At 53.8% G+C, this 19,897-nt stretch overlaps 6 protein-coding genes across 6 annotated transcripts; 4 read left to right on the top strand and 2 right to left on the bottom strand.

Moving 5' to 3' along the window:
- Positions 1–476: 476 nt before the first annotated feature.
- M406DRAFT_288543 (uncharacterized protein) lies at positions 477–4,248 on the top strand (the record flags this gene model as incomplete). Its single annotated transcript, XM_040918800.1, has 1 exon — positions 477–4,248. One exon carries the CDS (start codon positions 477–479, stop codon positions 4,137–4,139), a length of 3,663 nt encoding a protein of 1,220 aa, XP_040778429.1. The 3' UTR covers positions 4,140–4,248.
- Positions 4,249–4,572: 324 nt separating this feature from the next.
- M406DRAFT_69611 (uncharacterized protein) lies at positions 4,573–7,102 on the top strand (the record flags this gene model as incomplete). Its single annotated transcript, XM_040925283.1, has 2 exons — positions 4,573–5,203; positions 5,289–7,102. 2 exons carry the CDS (start codon positions 4,573–4,575, stop codon positions 7,100–7,102), a joined length of 2,445 nt encoding a protein of 814 aa, XP_040778428.1.
- Positions 7,103–7,788: 686 nt separating this feature from the next.
- On the top strand, positions 7,789–8,019 carry M406DRAFT_101988 (uncharacterized protein; the record flags this gene model as incomplete). Its single annotated transcript, XM_040914979.1, has 1 exon — positions 7,789–8,019. A coding segment is annotated over one exon (231 nt), but the record flags the coding sequence as incomplete, so codon positions are not given.
- A 623-nt stretch (positions 8,020–8,642) lies between these two features.
- Positions 8,643–10,085, bottom strand: M406DRAFT_252912 (DUF300-domain-containing protein; the record flags this gene model as incomplete). Its single annotated transcript, XM_040916870.1, has 3 exons — positions 8,643–9,344; positions 9,441–9,867; positions 9,964–10,085. Coding segments are annotated over 3 exons (1,251 nt in total), but the record flags the coding sequence as incomplete, so codon positions are not given.
- Positions 10,086–13,104: 3,019 nt separating this feature from the next.
- Positions 13,105–14,606, bottom strand: M406DRAFT_251945 (uncharacterized protein; the record flags this gene model as incomplete). The annotated part of the gene is made up of 4 exons (XM_040916796.1): positions 13,105–13,294; positions 13,409–13,716; positions 13,756–14,119; positions 14,431–14,606. 4 exons carry the CDS (start codon positions 14,604–14,606, stop codon positions 13,105–13,107), a joined length of 1,038 nt encoding a protein of 345 aa, XP_040778425.1.
- Positions 14,607–16,463: 1,857 nt separating this feature from the next.
- Positions 16,464–19,400, top strand: M406DRAFT_288536 (uncharacterized protein; the record flags this gene model as incomplete). The annotated part of the gene is made up of 2 exons (XM_040918799.1): positions 16,464–18,647; positions 18,773–19,400. The coding sequence occupies 2 exons, from the start codon at positions 16,464–16,466 to the stop codon at positions 19,004–19,006; spliced, it is 2,418 nt and encodes an 805-aa protein (XP_040778424.1). The 3' UTR covers positions 19,007–19,400.
- Between the last annotated feature and the right edge of the window lie 497 nt (positions 19,401–19,897).

Below are 19,897 nucleotides of genomic sequence, written 5' to 3'. Positions count from 1 at the left end.
ATTTTGGCTCTTGTATTGGGATTATGTACCCGATATTTAGGGGAATGATTGAGTGAAATCAATATGTATAAGTAAGTGAGGTAAGGTCTCAAGGAGGTGGTCGCTTGGTCGAGCATCTCGTTCATCCGTTATTGCGTTCAGTCTAATGATATACATATACATATATATCAAAGTTTCTCTGTCTATGGTGACGGTTGTCTTGCCTGACAATTAGCATCTCACCACTACGCTTCGTTGTATTATCACAATTTACATCTTTCGGCTGCAATCATTTTGCCATATCATTGTTTAAATCAACTACTATTTAACTCGCCATCCATCATCGATATATACAGACCTTTTCGAAGTCGAAGTCAGAGAAGATCACTCCCCGTAACGATCTCTCTTCTCCCTCTACAGAATCAAATTTCACATTTGATCACTCACCAGAACACAACCTGGGCTCCCCCACTCCACAGAGGAAACGCAGAACTACCATGGGGGGCCTCGAGCAGACAGCAGCAGGAGGAGCAGCACCAGCGGTGGCCACTGTATCCCACGATACCGCCCTGTGTATCGTACCCCCAAGAAGCCTGTGGCCTAGGATCGACCGCCTGAGATCACGTTACGACAAGGCCTACGGCAAGTGGCCACCGCATGTCAACCTTATTTATCCCTTTGTCCAGGTCGACGCTCTTCCCAGGGCGTTGGAATTGGTGCGGTCCGCTGTGCAGGGCCGAGACCCCTTTCGAGTACAATTTGGTGCGGCGGATGTGTTTCGGCACCGGCACGACAACACCATCTTCCTGTACGATGACGACGAGGCGCGGAGGGAGCAGCTCGGCCGCCTGCGCCAGGCTATCCTTGTGGCGCTTGGGGCCAGGCCTAAGGACGCTGGTGGCTACCGGATGCACATGAGTCTTGGGCAAAGCGAGGATGTCGATGAGTCGTGGCACCACTTCCTCCTTGAAAAGGCAAGACTGCTTCCTGGGATCGAGTGGGAGGTTGACGAGCTTCACCTCCTCGTGAGGGAACGAGTTCAGGTGGGAGATTCGTTGTCGGCGCAGATGAAAGGCTGGGCGACGATCTCTTTGAAAGACGGCACGATCTATCAGTCCGCCACGCTACAGGCATTGGACGATGGGAATTTGTCAATTCCAGCGCCAGAGGCTCCGTACAATTATGATGGAGGACAGGGGTGGAAGAAGATCTCACCAGACAGGACCTTCCCCGAGACAGAGACCGCTGAAGATGCTTCTTCTACTACCTTGGCGGTGGCGACATACAACGTGCTGGCCGAGTTCCAGTACCCGCCATCGCACAAGCGATACCCGTTGCTCATCGAAAATATACTCTCAAAGAAGGCCAAGACTGATGTTCTGGCCCTGCAGGAAGTCACTGACGATTTTCTGTCCTACCTGCTGGCAGATCAAAACATCCGACAAGCGTTTCCTTTCTGCAGTCATGGCCCTCCCAACCAGGAAGACGTCGAGCCGCTTCCGAGTCACAACAACATCATAGTTCTCAGCAGGCACGCTTTTGAATGGGAGAGCGTACCATTCAACCGGGAGCACAAGAACGCACTTGTTGTCAAGTTCCAGGGCCTTGGGCGATGGGATGATGCCGACTTCACCCCTCTGATACTGGCCACCGTCCATCTTACTCACGGCCTAAAAGATGGATCTATTGCAGCCAAGAAGTCTGAGATCGATAAGATGCTGAAGTACTTGGCCCAGAACTACCCAGATCACCCGACAGTCCTGGCAGGGGACTTCAACATAACCTCGTCAGCCTATACGATTAGCCAGGCACTCGAGAGGAACGTCGTCTCCGCTCAGGCTGCCACACATCTTCGCAATCTTGATGCGACCTTCACACGGAATGGCTTCGTCGATGCCTGGACCGTTTTCCAGCTGGAGAAGGGGGCAGGACCAGACGAGGAAGTCATTGAGTTCGCCTTAGAAGGCGAGCAGGGTGCGACGTATGATCCGACCGTCAACGCCTTGGCCGCAGAGATTGTGGGCAGTGGATTCGGCATGCGTCCTCAGCGGATTGATAGGGTGTTGGCCAAGGGAGACGGATTCTTACACGTCCTGCACTTCAATAAGTTTGGGGACGTTACGACAGAAGCTAATGGGGAAAGCGGCCCTCAGACCTTGTACGCCAGTGACCACTGGGGTATCCGGACTGTCCTGAAGCTTGGGTTCGAGACCGAGAGCACAAGGTCAGCGACTTCTCAGCTTGTTCCTGTCCAGTCGAGAACGGCGAAGGGCGCCCTGGCAGACTCAGAAGCTCTGGAAACGGCTTTGCAAAATGCTGGCGCAATTCCCTCCGATGAGGACATCAGAACTCGGGCCGCTGCATTTCATCTGCTGAAAGGTGTTATTCTTGATACCTCATCTTCAGAACCGGCGCAGTCAGCGACGGCTCTCATATTTTTGCCCGTGGGATCGTATGGCCTGGGCGTCTGGACGTTGTCCTCCGACATCGACTGCCTGTGTATTGGGCCCTTCAGCGCTCCTACGTTCTTCTCCCTCGCGACGGAGAGGTTGCGAAAGGCTGCCGATCGAGGTGTCAGGATCATACGCCGCGTAAAGGCGAATACCGGCACAATGCTGGAGCTGGATTTGCAGGGTGCCAGGTTTGACCTCCAGTACGCGTCTGCTCAAGCGGTTGTAGAGCTCTGGCCGGCCGTCCTCAGGTTCCCGACTTCACATGCTGTTTGGCGTCTCTCGAGCAGCACGCTGTCGAAACTAAGAGCCATCCGTGACCTCGACTATGTTCGGCATTCCGTCCCAGACATGACCAAGTTCGCCCGTGCACATCGTCTGATCAAGACATGGGCCAAGAACCGTGGCATCTATACTGCAAAGTTTGGATACCTGGGCGGTTTCCAGATCACGATTCTCCTGGCAAGGGTGTACAAACTCCTGGCGCGCGATGCGGCTTTGCTATCAGTTGCTGACGTGCTGGCGACATTCTTCCATCACTATGCCGATTTTGCTTGGAAGCGGAACCTGGTTTTTGACCCGTTCTTTCACAAGACGTTAAACTATAGGAGAACCGATCGTGAGCCTCTGGCAATTCTGGGATACTTCCCGCCCGCCCTCAATACAAGTCTTGCTGCGTCGACCCCATCGGTTCGGACCATCGCAGCCGAGTTCAAGCGGGCTGCCAGCCTGCTCTCCGAGGAGAGCATGAGCATGACCTGGCCCAAGTTTGTCAACTCTGACGGGACATTTGATTTTCTGCGGGGATTCAGGAGCTACGTCAAGATTGACGTGCAGTTCTGGGGTGGATCCATCACCAAAGGTCGGGGTTTTGTTGGCTGGGTGGAGTCTCGATGTGTCTCGCTCCTTGTGGACCTGAACAGACGCGCGCCAGCGCTGCATGCAAGGTTCTGGCCAGCTCGCTGGACGGAGAAGAGCGAAGACACGTCTGTCCTCCCCCATCGTGCTGGTACACCTGCAGCTGATGACGACTCTGGGGGCGACTACCAGGGCTGCTACCTCATTGGTCTGGACAAGCTGAAAGAAGACAACATGTCGACGGAGGACGAGAAAGTCATGTACGGCACGCTGCTCTCGGTCCTTGGTCGTTTCGCAGAGCAGATCCGTGGTGACACGAGGCACTTTGATGCCCAATCCTCATGGATGAGCGCTAGCGTCGTCAAGGCTGCTGAAGTCGGGTCGCTACAAGTCGATAGGCGCGAATGGGGCAAATATGCCATAGGGGAGGACGACGAGTCGGATGACGAAGATGGAGAGGACGCAGCAGCAGCAGCGCAAAACCATAGCCTCGGCGACGAATATGAGGATCAGAACTACGCCCCAAAGAAGAAGAAGCCCGCCAGAGCCATCACCAACCAGCCTCGCGCTGTGGTTGTGCCTAAGCCTGAAGGGGCGGGTAGATTCCGCACTGCAGCCGATGTGCTGAACCGGCTGCGTTGGGATCCATCGCTAGACAGCGCAGACCATGTTGTTGGCTACGAGGACAGGTTTCTGGGCGCCATGGAGAAGGCACTAGATGCGTGGAAGTTAGAGCAGACACATGAGGAGTTTATCCCGCAGCACAGGATCCTGTACTTCAAGCGGAAGAGCGACGGCGTGGTGGTGTGGGAGCGGAGGACGAGAAAGGATCTACTGTTTGGGAGTGGATAGTTGCAGTGTGAGTGGAATTCGAACAGCCTAGCCGGAGGAGTGAGTAGAGTAAGTGTCTTTTTAGGACAAGGAAAATAATGAGGGAAAGATGAAAGAAAAAAAAACCACCAAAAAAACCGTGCACACTTTGCTGGTACCAAACCCACACGACGTGGCCTCGCATCAGTGGTTGCATATCTTTTTTTGAGGCAACCCAATCATGTGGCTGTGCGTAGCATATGCGGGATCCTTTCTTTTCTTCTCTCTTTCCTTCCTATGAAGTGTACTTCCCCTTGGGAAAAAAAAAAATCCCCCCAACGACGATGTCTGTACAGGGCCAAAAAAGGAAACAACATTATTTGTGAACCTTCCCACAAGAGCTGAGCGATAGTGCGTGCCGCAGCAGGAGCAGCAGCAGCAAAAGCAGCAGCAGCAAAAGCAGCAGGAGCAAGCCATGGCGCGCCACCCAGTCGACAAATCAGGCAGCAGCAACCAGAGGACCGGTCCAAATCAGCAGCTCTGCGAGCGATGTCGGCCCTGGGACGACCTGGTCTCCATCTCGTCCGGGATTAACCCACTGAGGCTGGGTTACCCAATCGCCGGCTCAGTGGACTCGACGCTGCAGTCGATGCTGAGCAATACCCACTGCCTCGTCTGTCAGGCGCTGAGCAAGGCGATTCAGACCAGACTCGCTCATGAGCAGCGCACAGACCCGAACCTCAACGTGCACGACGTCCTCATCCTCAACTATGGCCCTTATTTCCTCCACTCGGGCTGTCACGAGCAGGCCTCGCCCGACAATGGCTCAGGGGGTAGCTGGATGGTGGACTGGTCCGACCCGACCTGCACGAGGCTGCGCCTCATCATCAAGCTGGACATCTTTTGCTCGAGAGGGGACGACATGCTCGCGCCCTTGTACATGACGCCGCAGTTTTGTTTGAGACATGCGAGATCCAAGCCTACAATGCTGATAGGTGTCGACCCTTGGGAGGTGCCATATTTCGACACCTCCTTGCTGAGAAGCTGGATTCATACCTGTGATGGTATTCATGGCCATGAGAAGATCATTCAAGATGCTGGTACAGGTGAGGCGAGAGACGACCTCCCACCCCTTTCCAATGCATCATAAGAAGGAGAACACGCTTTGCTGATAAACATGCACACAAAAAGGACCACTACCTCCAGACTTCAGGGTCATCGACGTGGAGCGTATGAAGGTGACGAGACCCGTCGAACCTCGTGGTTTCGTCGCTCTTAGCTACATGTGGCAAACCACAACCTACGGCGGCGGTATGGCCGTCGATATTCACGACCAGTTGACCAGAGTCAACCGGACACGCCTGGAGGCCGAAGGCGGGCTGGGCAGCATCCATCTGCCGCCCATCATCACAGACGCCATCGCCCTCTGCCGCAGCCTCGGCGAGCGGTACCTATGGGTCGACCGCCTCTGCATCGTCCAGGACGATGCCGAGTCCAAACATGGCCAGATTGGTGCCATGGACACCATCTACAGCACCGCCAACTTCACCATCATGGCGGCACTGGACTCGCGCGACGGCAGTGCCGGGCTCCCTGGCTGTTCTGGCCGGCCGAGAGTATCGTCAGTACTGCTACCGCCGCGCGCCTGTGAGGGGAGCCGACGTGGGATCTTGCCTGTCGGCTTGCGCAAGGTCGTGGACGTGTGCGAGTGGAACAAGCGAGGCTGGACGTTCCAGGAGCGCCTCCTCTCGCGGCGCCGGCTGTTCATCACCGAGTCTCAGGTCATCTTCCAGTGCTCATCTGGCACTGCATACGAGGAGCTTTCGTATCTGCCTCGCAACCGCGATGCCATTATCCTCGGCGACGTCCAGGGTGTTTATCCGGTGGACAAGCAGACCGCTGACGTCAGGGAGAACATGGAGAAACGCCGTCAGCACCGCCTCCAGATGCCTGGGTTCGAGGACCTGTACAGCCACGACAGCCGCACCGTGGTAGACGGCTGGTCCATCAGCCGGTACGAGATCGGAGCGCCCACTGATCTCCAGACCTACTTCGAGAGTGTTAGTGACTACACGGCACGACAGCTGAGTTTCCCCTCCGATATCCTGAACGCCTTTACGGGAGTGGCCAACGCCTTTGGGCGGGATCTTTGTACTCGCATGCTCTTTGGCCTCCCAGAGCGGCATCTGGTCCATTCCCTAATGTGGAGCCGTGCCCGGGTCAGCAACAGGCCACAGACAGCAGACGACAACAGCAATAACATGGGGTTGGTGGCAGTGGCGGGCATGCCGTCCTATATCCCCAGCTGGAGCTGGGCCTCGGCGGGCCACCCGGCAGACTACAACTGGTCCGACGACAGGCACTACTCCTTCAAGCTAACCTATGTCGTACCCCTTGTCTACCTATACGTCCACGATCCGTCCAACTCGGGTGGCCTGCGCATGCTAGACCAGGACGAACGGCCCTGGAGCGAGGAAGACGACTGGACCTCGACAGACACCTGGAGCGACTGTCCCCACACACCAGCCCAAAAGCTCGCCCACCGTGCCCTCGACCCGGCCACGTGCGCCGCCGCGATGCGGTTCCTTCCCGGTGGTGCGCTGGTGTTCAACACGACAACGGCGGACCTGTGGGTTGAGCAGGAGGCGAGACGAAACGGCACGGCCAAGATGGGCAGGATCGTCGCGCCGGCCACGGGGGAGACAGTGGGATACCTGAGCGGTGCTAGTGCCGGGTGGATCGCCTCGCAGCAGCACAGCGTAGTAGCAGCACAACGCACGACATTCAAGTTTGTGGTCCTGAGCGCAGGGGTGTCCAACGGTCGGCCGTGGTCGGGTAAGTCCTCGTCGTCGTCGCGGGCGCAGTCGGTGCGGCTGCTTCACGTCATGTTGGTCGAGCCTGTTCCCGGCGAGCCGCTTGCCATGCGCAGAGTCGAGGTCGGATTTGTCAATGCTGAGATGTGGAAAAGTTGTGCGCCGAGATGGGAGACGGTCGTTTTGTGTTGATAGGGAACGGGTGTGGGTGGCTTGCGTAATTCTTTTTTTCCCCTCCAAAGTAGTTATGAATATTGTAGAGCCTGGTTATCTTCTTATTTGTCAACAAATCAGTTTCGTAACTTGCTCATTCTTGCATTTATTGTTCTCTCGCCCATGATGAGCATACGTGGTCGGGCAACGTCTGCCGCATGTGTATCGATGCATTTGATTACTCATGGACCAGGAGATATCATGGGAAGCAAACCACAGGTTTCAGTTGACTGATCAACACTGCATTATGCTCACAGTACCTAGTATGCATGCCCAAGAAACAAGAGCTCTGCGCTATTTATGGTCTAGACCATTTCCTTCCAGCCTGCCTCGCGCTTGTCTCTCGTCTCTTTTTCTCTTCGCTGAGCCTAGGCCCGCTTTCAGTCAATCAATCCCAACCACCCGACACAGGCCGCCTCATGACAATCTAATACTATACAACACAGAACATGCGAAAAGTACATAAATAAAATGGTATCCTTTGTTCCAAAAAAAAAAAAGAGAAAAAAAAAGCAAGCCTCGCAAATGTGAGGGAAACGCCTGTAAAAACTTGTTTGGTGGGGGAAACGAAGAGAAAGAAGCCAGCCCTGGATGGTGGGAAAGAATTTCATCCTTCATCAACACATTTCATAAAACAATAAAAGAACAAGAGGGATAAGAGGAAGATGAAGTGCAAAGAGTGCCGTTTGAGTGAAACAAGAATTCCCTGGCTTTCTCTTTTGGAACCGTGCCATGCCGTGCCGTGCCGATACGATGCCGTAAAAATTCGAGCCCACAACGCCTATGTGTTGGAATGCAATGAGGTAGGTCCCTTTTTAAAAGTGGACAACAAGAAGAACAACTCATCTACCCGCCTCCTTTATATCATGGGACCGTCTGGGTGCTGGTGTGGGTTCGGGCCCCAAAGCGCTGCGCCTATCGTCGCCTGCGCCGTATTGCGAGCCTGTGAATCATTCCGCTGAGGGTCGCTTCCCGCCTCGTCTGCATAGTATGCTGGTGCTACTATGTTGGTCCCCTGTCTCGGTGGACTGTGGCTCTCATAATATTCATTCGTCGATATGGCGTGACTCTGCCCTGTATACTGTCTCTGCTGGGCACGGCCTCGCTGCTCACCACCGTCGATGCTGCTTCTGCTGCTGCTGCTCATCGAATGCGGCTCGTAAGGCATGGGTGGTGGTGGCTGATGGATCTGCCGGGCCGCCCCTGGGTATCCTAGATCGGACTCGTAAGGCTGACCGTCTTGATCGTACTCGTGGGATGGAGAAAGTGCCCTACTGGACGGGTTTGCCTGGGCATGGGCAATTAGGCCAGCTCCCTCCTCATTACCCCCGTTCGCTCGACCGCTATGGTGGTTCATCGCGTATGTGCTTTGCCCTAAGTCGACAATCAGTCTTTGCTTGCCCTGCCTAGAGCCGGGATGGGGGAGAAAGAGAGAACGAGAGAACAGGGGTGGAGAATGCTGGTGGCGGTATTGCGAGCTGCCGCAGACAGGCAGACAGGGTCCTCCATGACCCTCTTGTCAGGATTGCCTCTCAAGAGTGCGAAGCTGATCAATATCGCCGGCGCCAGGGCGGTGGTGCTTACGAAACTGAGTCGCGATGGGCAGGTGGTCGGTGCTCCTGCCGATGCGCGGCTGGTAAGGGTATAAAGCATGAGAATGATCGTCTTCCTTACCATCCATGTCGATGTCCATAGCCATGTTCTTCTGGTAGCTAACGTCCTCGTGACGGCGCTTAACCCCCACGAAGAGCCAGCGCATGCCACGGCCAAAGGCCTTGACGACGTCCCAGAAGTTGAACGCGTCCACCAGCGCCCTCCCGACACCGAGAGGCGGCTGCGGCGTATTCTCCTGTGGTTCTCGTGCGTCCGGGTTCGGCTTGGGGTAGAACACGATCGGCGCACCCTGGCGATAAGGCTGCCAGGGATAAGCATAGATGTGCAGGATGGAGAAGATAAACATCTCGACAGAGAGCATCAGCGCGGGTATGCCGGTAGAGATGTCGGGGTACTGGAGCGTGGAGGTGGAGTGGAGGAGGGTGAGCCACGATGACGAGATGATGGAGATGATCACAGACTGCCAGAAGCTCAGGAAGATGACCAGTTTGATGGAGAGCACCTTGAGGAAGGGCTTGTGGTATGCCAGCTGCTGCTTGAATTGGACATAATACTGGATGATGCAGTACATGGCAATGGCGACTGCAACACACTCGACAGCGAGAACCTGTTGCGGCATCCAGATGATTAGTATAGCCAACGGCAGAAGTCTCCTTTCCCGTGAGATTTAGGGGGGGGGAGGGGGTGTTTATCTATCTCTTACCCAGATGTGAGCGAACAGGGGACTAAGTGAGCTTTCACAATATTTCTTGAAATGTTGGGTCACAACGGCAACAATGGTCATGATGACTCGGATGAAGCAGTAGTGGTAGACACCGATCCAGATGATGTTGAACCACGTCAAGCCACTCTTAGGCGTGCGCCAAGGCCCCCTATCTCCTCCGCACATGGCCTTGAACCAATTCAGTGGCAGCACCCAGGGCTGAATCGGCGATAGTTGTCTGAAGAATTGCTTCTGCTCGTGGAGGTTCGGTGCCACATATTGGCACATGAGGCTGAAGAAGGCGGCAATGGCGAACGCCTCATAGCAGTCAGAAATGACTGAGTAGTAAACGGCATGGTGGTAGAAATAGAGCTGAAGAAAGTTGGAGGCCGCGTAGATGGGTATCATAAAGAGGATGCGAATGATGCTAATTGTCACAATGGGTAATCAGTACACATGCCGAACAAGACGCAAGGGGGCTGGCGAGCCCGTTTCCCGCCAGGATTCTTCGTCTAAAACTCACTTTCTTTGCTCTGCTGGCTTGGTATAATGAGCAGCATGCATATAAATCAAGAAGAAGCTGAGCATAAAAGACCCTAGCCCTGCGGCGGCAGAGATTAGTATGGCCAATTGATGGAACGTCAGGGTGTTGTCCTTGAACAATGGTTTTTCCGAGACTGCCAGAGCGAGAATTAGCTGCGTGAATCATCAAAACGAGAAGACAGACCCTCCGCGACCGCCGCCGTCGTTGCAACTGCTTACTGTTTTGCGTCTCCGCCGTCGTATTGCAGACGCTCCACTGCATCTTGGGCAATCGTGACTGCGCAAGCAGTCGTCTCCACGTGGGTTGCTCTCGACCGTGTGCGCGCCTCTAGCCAGAGAATCAATCGGGTTGCCTTGGTTTCTCGCGTGTGTATGTGTGTGTGGCTGTCTCCCAACTTCCTGGTCCCCTTTGTCTGGACTGCCGTCTGTTTCCAAAAATAGAACCAAGCTCTTTATGACATTCGGTCGTATTCACCCCTAGGGATTTCGTGGGGTTGGTTTTCCAATTTGACCAGCAAATGTTCGAGATATTGTTTTCCAATTTTTTTGTAGAGCAAGAGAGCGACTCCAGCCCATCGAATACAAGAGAGAGGGAGAGCTATTGTGACGGTGGAAGTCGAGTCGAGTTTGTCCGTGTCGAGCCGTCGAAACGGACGAGTGGAAGTGGTGAGGGAGGCTGTGTACTGTTTGTTGCTGTTTATGCAGGCGACGAGCCGTGGATGGTGTCCGAGAGGAAGGAAACAGGACAGACAAGAAAGGACCAGAAGTTGGTCTGGGAGGTCGGAAGGGGCGGGCGCTCGCTCGGTTTTCTTTTGCCCAGTCGATCAGGGCAAGGTGAGGTAGATCAAAGTCGGTCGATCGTGGTAATGTGAGTTGTTGGCTCTAGTAAGCGGAGCCGTGACGCGAGACGTATTACGGTTGGCCTTGTTTCGACCGCAGCGGCCGTTATTGTCAGCACTATCTCATATGGCGCCTGGCACTACGACCCGCTCGCAGGTTGCACAAGGACAAAAGAATGAAGGAACGGCAAGTGAGCAGGTTAGGTTAGGTGCTGGCGATGTTGTGGGCGGGTTGGGTACGGTGGCAGTCAGTCGGGCAGTTGGGCAGTGAATGATGAAGGAAAAAGTGTACCGTACATTCCCCCCGTACTGTGGTGGTTAGTGGTGGTACGTGCTAACGTACACAAGGGGTACAGTAGCGGAGTAGGCGCACTGTAAGGAGTATGATTGCGTGTGTGATTGCTCAAGGATAGGTCAGGGACGAAGGAGGCAGAATGGGTGGGTAGTGCACTGACTGGAAATCCGCGACGTGAGGACCTGAGGAGGGCTCCAACAAGAAACTCGACCAGAAGGTCCTTTGCATGGTTCCGCCAGTGTCTCTTCCCGCTGCGTGTGTAGATCTCGAGGCAGGGCCTGCTGGTGAGGACTGCAGTGTCAGAAGCTCGGTTGGCGCCATACTCTTACGCCAAGACAATGCCCCCCTCCACCCCCCTTGTCTCTGATTCCGCAGGGTCACTGGTCAAGTCACAGATCCTTCCCTCTTTCTTCTTCTTTCAGGGTCCCCCTCAAGCATCCGAGCATCCCCTCAGCACAGAAAGGCCCCCAGGGCAAGCCTTCCTGAGGCTTGGGCCACTCACAGCCCACAACGTTTGAGGCTGAGCTACTGTGTACACGCTTCGTCCCGTCTCGAGAGATGAGAGAAATCTTAGCAAGCTCTTTGTCTGTCTCCGTTTCCCCTCCCTGCTACTACCATACGTATGTACTATAGTACGAGGCCTGCAAGGTTGCCAACGGCTTTCTTTAAATCCCGAGTGGAGATGATGTGCTTGACCCTTGCCAATTTCGATAACTTGAGTGTGCAATTGACTGTCATGGCTGTGTGCAATGTCAATTTTGGCATTCAAAATCGTCCTCTCTTCTGGCATATGTTCCCCACAACGGACGGAAAGCAGACGGGAATAAATAGATCTCAGTCTTGTGTGTATTACAGATTATATGTATATCTGTGTGAGTGCGAGGACATCGCAAATCACAGTCATACACACATATAGGCTTCGGCCCTTCTTCGCCCTGCTTGTCATACACAACTTTCCAATCATTGTAGAGCGCTCCCCTTCCGGCCCCCAGTTAAAGTAGCTGCTTACTTCGCACAAACCAACTGCACATGGCCATCACATCAATATACCTACCACCGATCCCGAACAACATACCCACAAATCCTTCGACCTTGTCACCTGTTGCTGCCATGCCAGCAAAACCCATGTTACCCCATGTTACGAGCTATGACCAGTCTACCTAGACCATAGACTAAGTCAATATGTTCTACGCCAAACTTGCCAAAACTTATGGGGAAAGAAGAGGAGAATAAAAGGAGAAGGAATAGAATATGATATATAAATATAGGCAAAATGAAGAAGGAAAAAAGATGCCATCGACGTATGCAGCAGTGTGTAGGATGACCGATATAACCCACCACCCGGCCCCTCGCCCCTTGTAGGCCACAAAATTGGCGGGTTGGTTAGGAAACATCAGACCGCACTTTAATACTCGCGTTGCATCGAATCACAACTTCTTAGGCAGCGGGCAAATGCTATGTGTTAAAAGGGTCTGACGTCACGTCAAAGGCCCGTCCACTTCGCCACGGCGTCGCCGGTATGAGGACTTTCAACTTCGCAGCTCGTCCCTCTGTCGTACATCACGGCACGGGCGATGTTGACGTGCAGCTGTTTTTTTTTTTGGGCGTGCATACCATCATGCTATGCCCAGATCGTCTGTATACACAGCTCAAGACATGTCGTCGTCTCCCACAGTCTCACCAGTCTTATGCAAAGTTGCACAAAGTCTTGCACCACTTATGCTTACTGAAGATGGCTATGCAGTTAAGGAGGGCTGCAAAATGAGCCGTCGAGTAGTTGCAACTGCGTGCTGGCTCCATGCCCCAGAACGAGCTGGCAGCCGGTTCTTCCGGTGAGTTTCATGAAGAGTTGATCCTATCGTAAATTGTCGGTCGGTGAGAATGGGTGCGATTAGACCGCAGCTAAGCTTTGGGGGCTCACAAAGCCCGCGGCTCAAGTATGGCAGCAGGTGCCCCTAGGCCTCGTGAACTCCGCTGCAAGACAGTCTCAGCCGAAGCGTCTGCCCATAAGCAGCTCGTAGTAGGCCTGCTGGTCCTGTTCGCTCCCAAGTATGGGATCTTGTTGCACGGGAGGCTGTTCTATTGGTTCTGGGTTGAAACTCATGTCGAGGAAGTCCTCTAGTGTTTCATTCGGTGCGAAGCCCAAAGAGCCGAGGGTTTGAGAGATACCAAGAGACCTTGTACCCCGTCAGTCTTTATTCGCTGATAACGCAAGGGAAAGTGAGAAGCAGAAAGAAGAAGAAATGAAAAAGTTTAGGACCTTGGGGTGCAGGGGGAAACAATGCACATACGATCTGGCTGCATCTTTAGCCAAAATATCAGAGAATGAGATGGACTCTTGTCTGGGCTTGTTTCGGGCGGACATGCTGGACTGTCTGGGCCTACCACCGCCGTCGTGCGAGGAGGGCGACGGGGTCGGCACATATCCAAAGGCAGGGCCGTCGGGCTTGGGCATAGACAGGCCATCGGAATGCGGAGGCTGGGCGAGTTGTGGCAAAGCAGGCGGTTGGGGAGGCGATATAACGGTATTCTGTGCGGGGGCGAGAGGCTCAGACTCTGGGCCGAAAGGCTGTTGTTGTATCGACATAGAGGGGGAGGCCTGAGGGATAGACGCAGGAGCCGGCCCATCTGGAGTGACACTCGACTTGTCGGCTGCTTGTGTCTCATCGGGGAAAAAAGTCTTGAATACGCCGCTCTGCTGCCAGGCCTGTATAAAAAACTCCTGTTGGGCCGGGTCCTTGATGGCCTTGACGAGTCTCCTCCCCTCTGGCTGCCGCAGATAGCCCTCGACGACGGGACCCAGACTGGGGATAAGATTGAGAGCAGCGCCCCACGCAGCTGCACTCTCACGCAGGGTATGCAGGGCACTGCGATAGCCCTGGGCGGGACCTCGTTTCTTCTGGGGTCTCAAGTAGAGACAAGACTTGTTGTGCCTCTCACAATAGCCACAACGTGGCTTGGCATTATCGCAGGGCTGGTGGTTCACATGACAGAAGTCGCAGCTGGAGATGATAGTAAGATATATGTCAGTCAGATGGTCATTCCCGGCCCCCTTTGGAGGGCTCGGATTGACGGAGCATGAGTGAGTATGAGTGTGAGTGTGCAGGTGCATGGATGAGTAGTAAGAGAACGAGGATGAGTAAGGGGCATGAAGATGGGGTTAACACAACGAGGGCTGCGCCTTGTGCTCTGTGAGGCGTGCGACCGCTGTCACAAGACGCAGCAGCTCGTGCAGAGTGCTGTGGCATTGATGTAACAACAACAATGCCAACAACAAGAAGAACAAGAAGGTTCAGGGGAGACTGTGACTGACGCTCGAGAGCTCTTCTTCCTCTTGCGAGGGTTGGCGGGGGCGGAAACAGTCCCAGCAACTGAGTCTCCGGCGACCGAGGCGGCCGTATCTAGATCTGGTTCCCGGTCGAGGGGTTGGGCGTGGATGGAGGAGTCGACGTTGCCGCCAGTGTTCTTGAGGTCGTCCAAGTCCGACATGATAACGCGGCTAACCGTTACAGCTTTTGTGTGTCTTGGTCTTTATGCTGAGATGTGGGTATCAGCTTCAGCATCGGCATCGGCATTGTACTGCCAGCTCTGGCTTGTGAGTGTGTGGTGCGAGGCGTTGTGTTGAGTGTATGGTGTGAGGGTGAGCACCCAAAACCTTTCATCTTAGCCGCAAGGGCTCTCGGGTCATTACACAAGAGACAGTTGAAGTCGTCGGGTGCTGAATATGGTGATGGAGATCTTTAGGGGGGGAGCAACGTTGGAGAAAACCCACTTTGGACATGCGGGGATATAGTACTGACCCAGCGAAGCGGTGGCTGACGACCCCAGCAGCTTAGCTAGATTAGTGAGCTCTGAAAGCCAAGGAGAGGGGGTGTGCACTGGGTCGTGGCTGCTTCAAACTGTACTCTACAGTAGGGCTCTGTTGGAGTAGCTTGGCACTAGAAGAAGCTGGGGCCCCACAAGCTGACCTTCAGGGGGTTTTTTCTGGTGAGTCCTCAGGCGCCACCCCCGCCTGTCAAAGTTCTTCTGTAGGCTCTGTCCCACAGCCAGTGATGGTGAAGGTCAATTGGAGAAGAAAGGCTCGAGTACTGACCATGATACTAGGTGGGGTAAATTCAGCGGACGTGTATAAGTGCCATCCCCATCATGTCTGGAAAAAATAAAGGGTGCCAAATTTATCCCCGGGATTCTCCCTCACAAGCCTATTGAGATCAGATCAGAGTAGGATCACTAGACCCCCGCAAAAAAAAGGAAGGGTAATAGCTGTTGTTGATGATGTTGATGAGGGGGAAAGTCCTCTCTAGTCTAGTTTAAGCCTGACAAAATGCCAGTGTATGCCCTGTAGGGCCTACAGGCCCTACAGGCCCGGCAGGCCCTGGCAGCCTGGCAGTTGCTCCTGCCCACAGATTCCTGACCACAAGCCTTGTTGAGACTAGATTAGTCAGTCAGTGCTCGGTTGCAGTATTGGGCAGGGGCTGGTTGAACTGCCGAGGCCAGGGTAATTAGCATAGCATGTGCACTGTACATAGAGGTGCTCCTGCTGTATTACAAGGAGTTACCTACGTAAGGTCTGCATAGGTACTCTCTAACAGGAAGTGCTGACATTGTATATTGACCAAAGTTAGTAGTGTTCCTGTTCCTGCTGCTACTGCTCCCTTTCGCTATACATGCCCTGAATTTCTTTTATTACGAGTCAAATCGCGTTCAGCATCGAGAGCCTTTCCTCCTGCCCCTCATCTCATCATCAAGCTGCCTTCTTGACAATGTCAACACACCTCACATCATAATCTTGGTCACCAAGACGGACTCAATATCATCATCTTCTTCTTCTTCCTCTTCAAAGTAGTATTAGCACTGTTCATTTGAACAAGTACTACTTGAAAAATCAGGTTCCAACTTTATACAGCCTGGTCTCACTCACAATCCAGGCCCTTAACCAGTCAGAGTTGGCCTCGAGCTTCCCTCAACACTAGAGAGGGAAGATATCTTTTCCGCCGCCAAGTCCATTTCCTGATTAATGACCCTCAAGTACCGACAACAGCGCACCACACCACATCTGCCACCCATCATTCTTCTCGCTGTCTGCGTCTGCCGGAGAACGGAACTCCGAACCTGACAAAGTCCCTCCCCCTTCTCAGTCTCTTTGTCGCTTCGGGTTGGTGTTGAACCGTCAACAACCTCCTGTGACGACAAAACGGGTCTTGTCCAAACCCAACCCAGAATAGCAACCGCCCCCCACCCTTGGGCTCCCGATACATAAAATAAAAAACCCAAAAAGGAACCACCATCGTTTCACTCCACAGCCGGCGGCTCTTCTAACCCACGGTATGTCCAGGGCATGGCGACATGGCCGTCGAAGATGCCAAGATCACCACTCCGCTAAATGAGCGCCTTTTCAATGCAGACGCCTCTGTTGTCCTCGTCGGCTGCCGTGGCGCTGGAAAACGATCTTTGGGTTTCATAGGCGCCCTTCACCTACGCCGTCGTCTTATCACTGAGGACTACTATTTTCAGCAGGCCACCGGTTATACGCGTCTTGCTTTCCTCAGCAAGCATGGCAAGCATGAGTTCAACCGTCGCAACGATGAAGTTTTCAAGCGTATGCTTGACGAGCACCGTCACAAGTGCATCATCGAGTGCGGTATGAGCAGTTTCTCCGAGAAGGCCCAGGAGGCCCTGCGTCAGTTCTCAGAGACCAATCCCGTCATCTACATCCACCGAGAGAGGGACGAGGTCTTGCGCATTCTCGAGTCTGCAGATGGAGAGCGTATCCTCCGCGCAGACCAGAAGCACAGGCTGTGCTCCAATCTTGAGTATTACAACCTCTTCGACTCGTCCAAATCGAAGGCTGCCGTGTCCCATGATGGATCTACTGCTGGCGAGTGGGACATGCAGATGGCAGCTCCGTCTAGCCTGCTGGACGCCAAGCAAGACTTCACCCGGTTCATCGACTTTGTCACGGGCCAGGGGCTGGCCAAACTCTTCCTTGAGAGCCCCTTCGCGGTGAGGGCTATTCCGCCCGAGTTCAGGCAGTACTCATATGCCCTACGATTACGGCTGTCCTATCTTGTGCACATGGATCTGGAATGGGAGGATTTCGAGGCGAGGGGTGACTGCGTGGAGCTCATCATCGACCACTGGCCCGAGAACATGACAGATCAAATTGCCAGGTTTGTGGCGCTTATCCGGAGGAAGATGGCTGTTCCTATCGTCTACCACGTCGAGGAAAACCCCAGAGAAGAACGGCGCCGTCCGCCAGATGAGAAGACCAAGATGGACACAGAGCTCCTCGAGCTTGGTCTCCGGCTCGGCGTGGACTATCTGAGTCTGGATCTGCAACGCAAAGACCTCCCCATAGAAAAAATTCTCAGCCACAAGGGTCGATCCAAGATTATGGGCAACTACTGGAATGTCGGCCTGATGACCACACCTTGGTCAGACGACAGTCACCTTCGCGACTACCAGCATGCCAAGGCGCTCGGCTGCGACCTCGTCCGCATGGTCCGCTTCTGCTCAGGCGACAGCACTCTGGACATGCTCACGGACTTTCGAAACAAGATAGCCACCATAGTGCCCAACCCACGGCCTCCCCTTGTGGCGTACGACTTCTCTGTTCTTGGGGTTAGGAATCCTGTGCAGTCCCGCATCTTCAGCCCTGTCAAGCATCCAGACATGGAGAACGAACGGGATCACCTGGCGACCGTCTGCACAGCAGCAAGCTGCTTTGATGCGCTCTTTCGCAAATTTGAACTGCAGCCTCTACAATTCTATACGCTGGGGGCGGACGTCTCCTATTCGCTATCTCCCTGCATACATCACACTGCCTACGAGTACACAGGCATGCCACACAGCTTTACCGCCGAACCATGCTCCACGCTGGAGGACGTGAATTCGATCTGCAGCAATGCTTCGTTCGGTGGAGCGTCACTGACAGCTCCCTTCAAGGTTGCTATCGTGCCCTACCTGAAGCTGAAGAGCTACCATGCCACCGTCATCGGAGCCGTCAATGTCCTGCTTCCCCTGCGAGGCAAGACAAACTACATTCTTGACCACGCCGTCTCACGCAATAAGGCTGGCTTGACGAGCGAGTTCTACGGCGACAATACCGACTGGTCGTCCATCTTTACCTGTCTGCAGAGAAGCATGAGCCCGCGAAATTTCGTGCGGGCGTCCAAAACGACAGGGCTGGTCATCGGCGCTGGAGGACAGGCAAGAGCCGCAATTTATGCACTGATCCAGCTCGGCTGCCGCCACATTTTCATATTCAACCGCACTATATCCAACGCCCAGGTCGTGGCGGATCATTTCAACAACTGGGCGCACAAGCAAGGAATGACTCCTGGTAAAGGCGGGCTCAAGCAGATATGCCATGTCTTGACGTCCATCTCCGAGCCCTGGCCACAAGGATATGAGCAGCCGACCATGATCATATCGTGTGTGCCGGCCACAGGTGTGGAAGGGAAGCCACCGGCGGATTTCGAGATGCCTATGCAGTGGCTCGGTAGCCCAACTGGAGGGGTGGTGCTTGAGGTTAGTCTTACGAGAGAGCGCGCCTTTTTGCGCAGTCCCTGTCATGCTTCGTCTTGCTTTCCCACTACCCAATGAGGGGGAAAGAACGAGATTCCAAGAAACAACAAGACTGACACTGCTTACAGTTGGCCTACGAACCTCTCATCACACCTCTGGTTGCTCAAATGCAAGTTTATAGGGATACTAGGAATCCATCCTGGGTTGTGGTCGACGGACTCGAGAATGTGAGCGAGATGGCTATCGAGGCATTCGAGCTCATGACGGGGCGACTGGCGCCTAAGAGGCTCATGAAAGAGGCGTGCAGGAAGACGTGGGAGCAGCAGAGGAGGGAGCTGTCCTCCATGTCTGAGCTGGCATGAAGAGTGTTTTGTTCATACCTCGAATAATTATATTCGCCAGGCGCGAAAAGGAAATCTAAGGAAAAAGAAAAGAAGAAGAAGAGACACGGCTGAGAGATGACCTGGCCGTCTTTTTCTTCTTCTTTCTTCTTCCTCTTCTTCTTTCTTTCCCAAAGGTTCACAACGTCATACACACACACATACATATATATACATATATACATATATATATATATACATGTATGTATATGGAGGTTTTGGCTTTATTTTCTCTTTCTCTCTTCTGGGAGAATTTTTGGGACCCAATGCTTCAGAGGGACAGAGTGAAGAATTCGCATTCTGCCATAGGCTCTGGATCGTCCCAGCAGAGACGACTAATCCCCTCCTGGGTGAGCTCGGCTCCGGATTAAATCAAAGAACCACCAATTCAAACTTCACTTTAAGAGGATTGCTCCGTCTGACAGCAAACACGTGAACGATCTCTGCTAACCACGTACGGCTAGAAAATTGCCACGAGACAAAGCAGAATGCTTGCACTGCCATCATGGCCGCAGAGAGATAAGGCCAATGACACACCAGGGCCAAGCATGCCCTGTGCCTGTCAGCGCCAGATCAGCGCTGCAACTGCTGCAGCTCTAAGGTGCTGACGAGCTGAACTCCGCCACACTGAACATGCGTTCTTTACATGGGAGAAGGGAGGGAGGCATCCAATCCTCTGTCTATCTTCCTTCAATATGACTTCTACAAAAGACCAACCTAACATTGTGAGGCTCCCAAGATCTTAAGCAACTACTTTAATATCAGTTTGCCGTTCATCTAGGGATCTATTTCCCCTGCCACTGTGGGATTTTCTAGACCATTGAATTGAGAGGACATTGACAAGCCGTGCTCATCGCGTGATCTATTCCCTAA

Source organism: Cryphonectria parasitica (genome assembly GCF_011745365.1).
Source record: "Cryphonectria parasitica EP155 unplaced genomic scaffold M406scaffold_3, whole genome shotgun sequence".
NCBI lineage: Eukaryota > Fungi > Ascomycota > Sordariomycetes > Diaporthales > Cryphonectriaceae > Cryphonectria > Cryphonectria parasitica.
The sequence above is the reverse complement of the archived record's forward strand: the minus strand, read 5'-3'. Positions and strand labels throughout refer to the sequence as shown.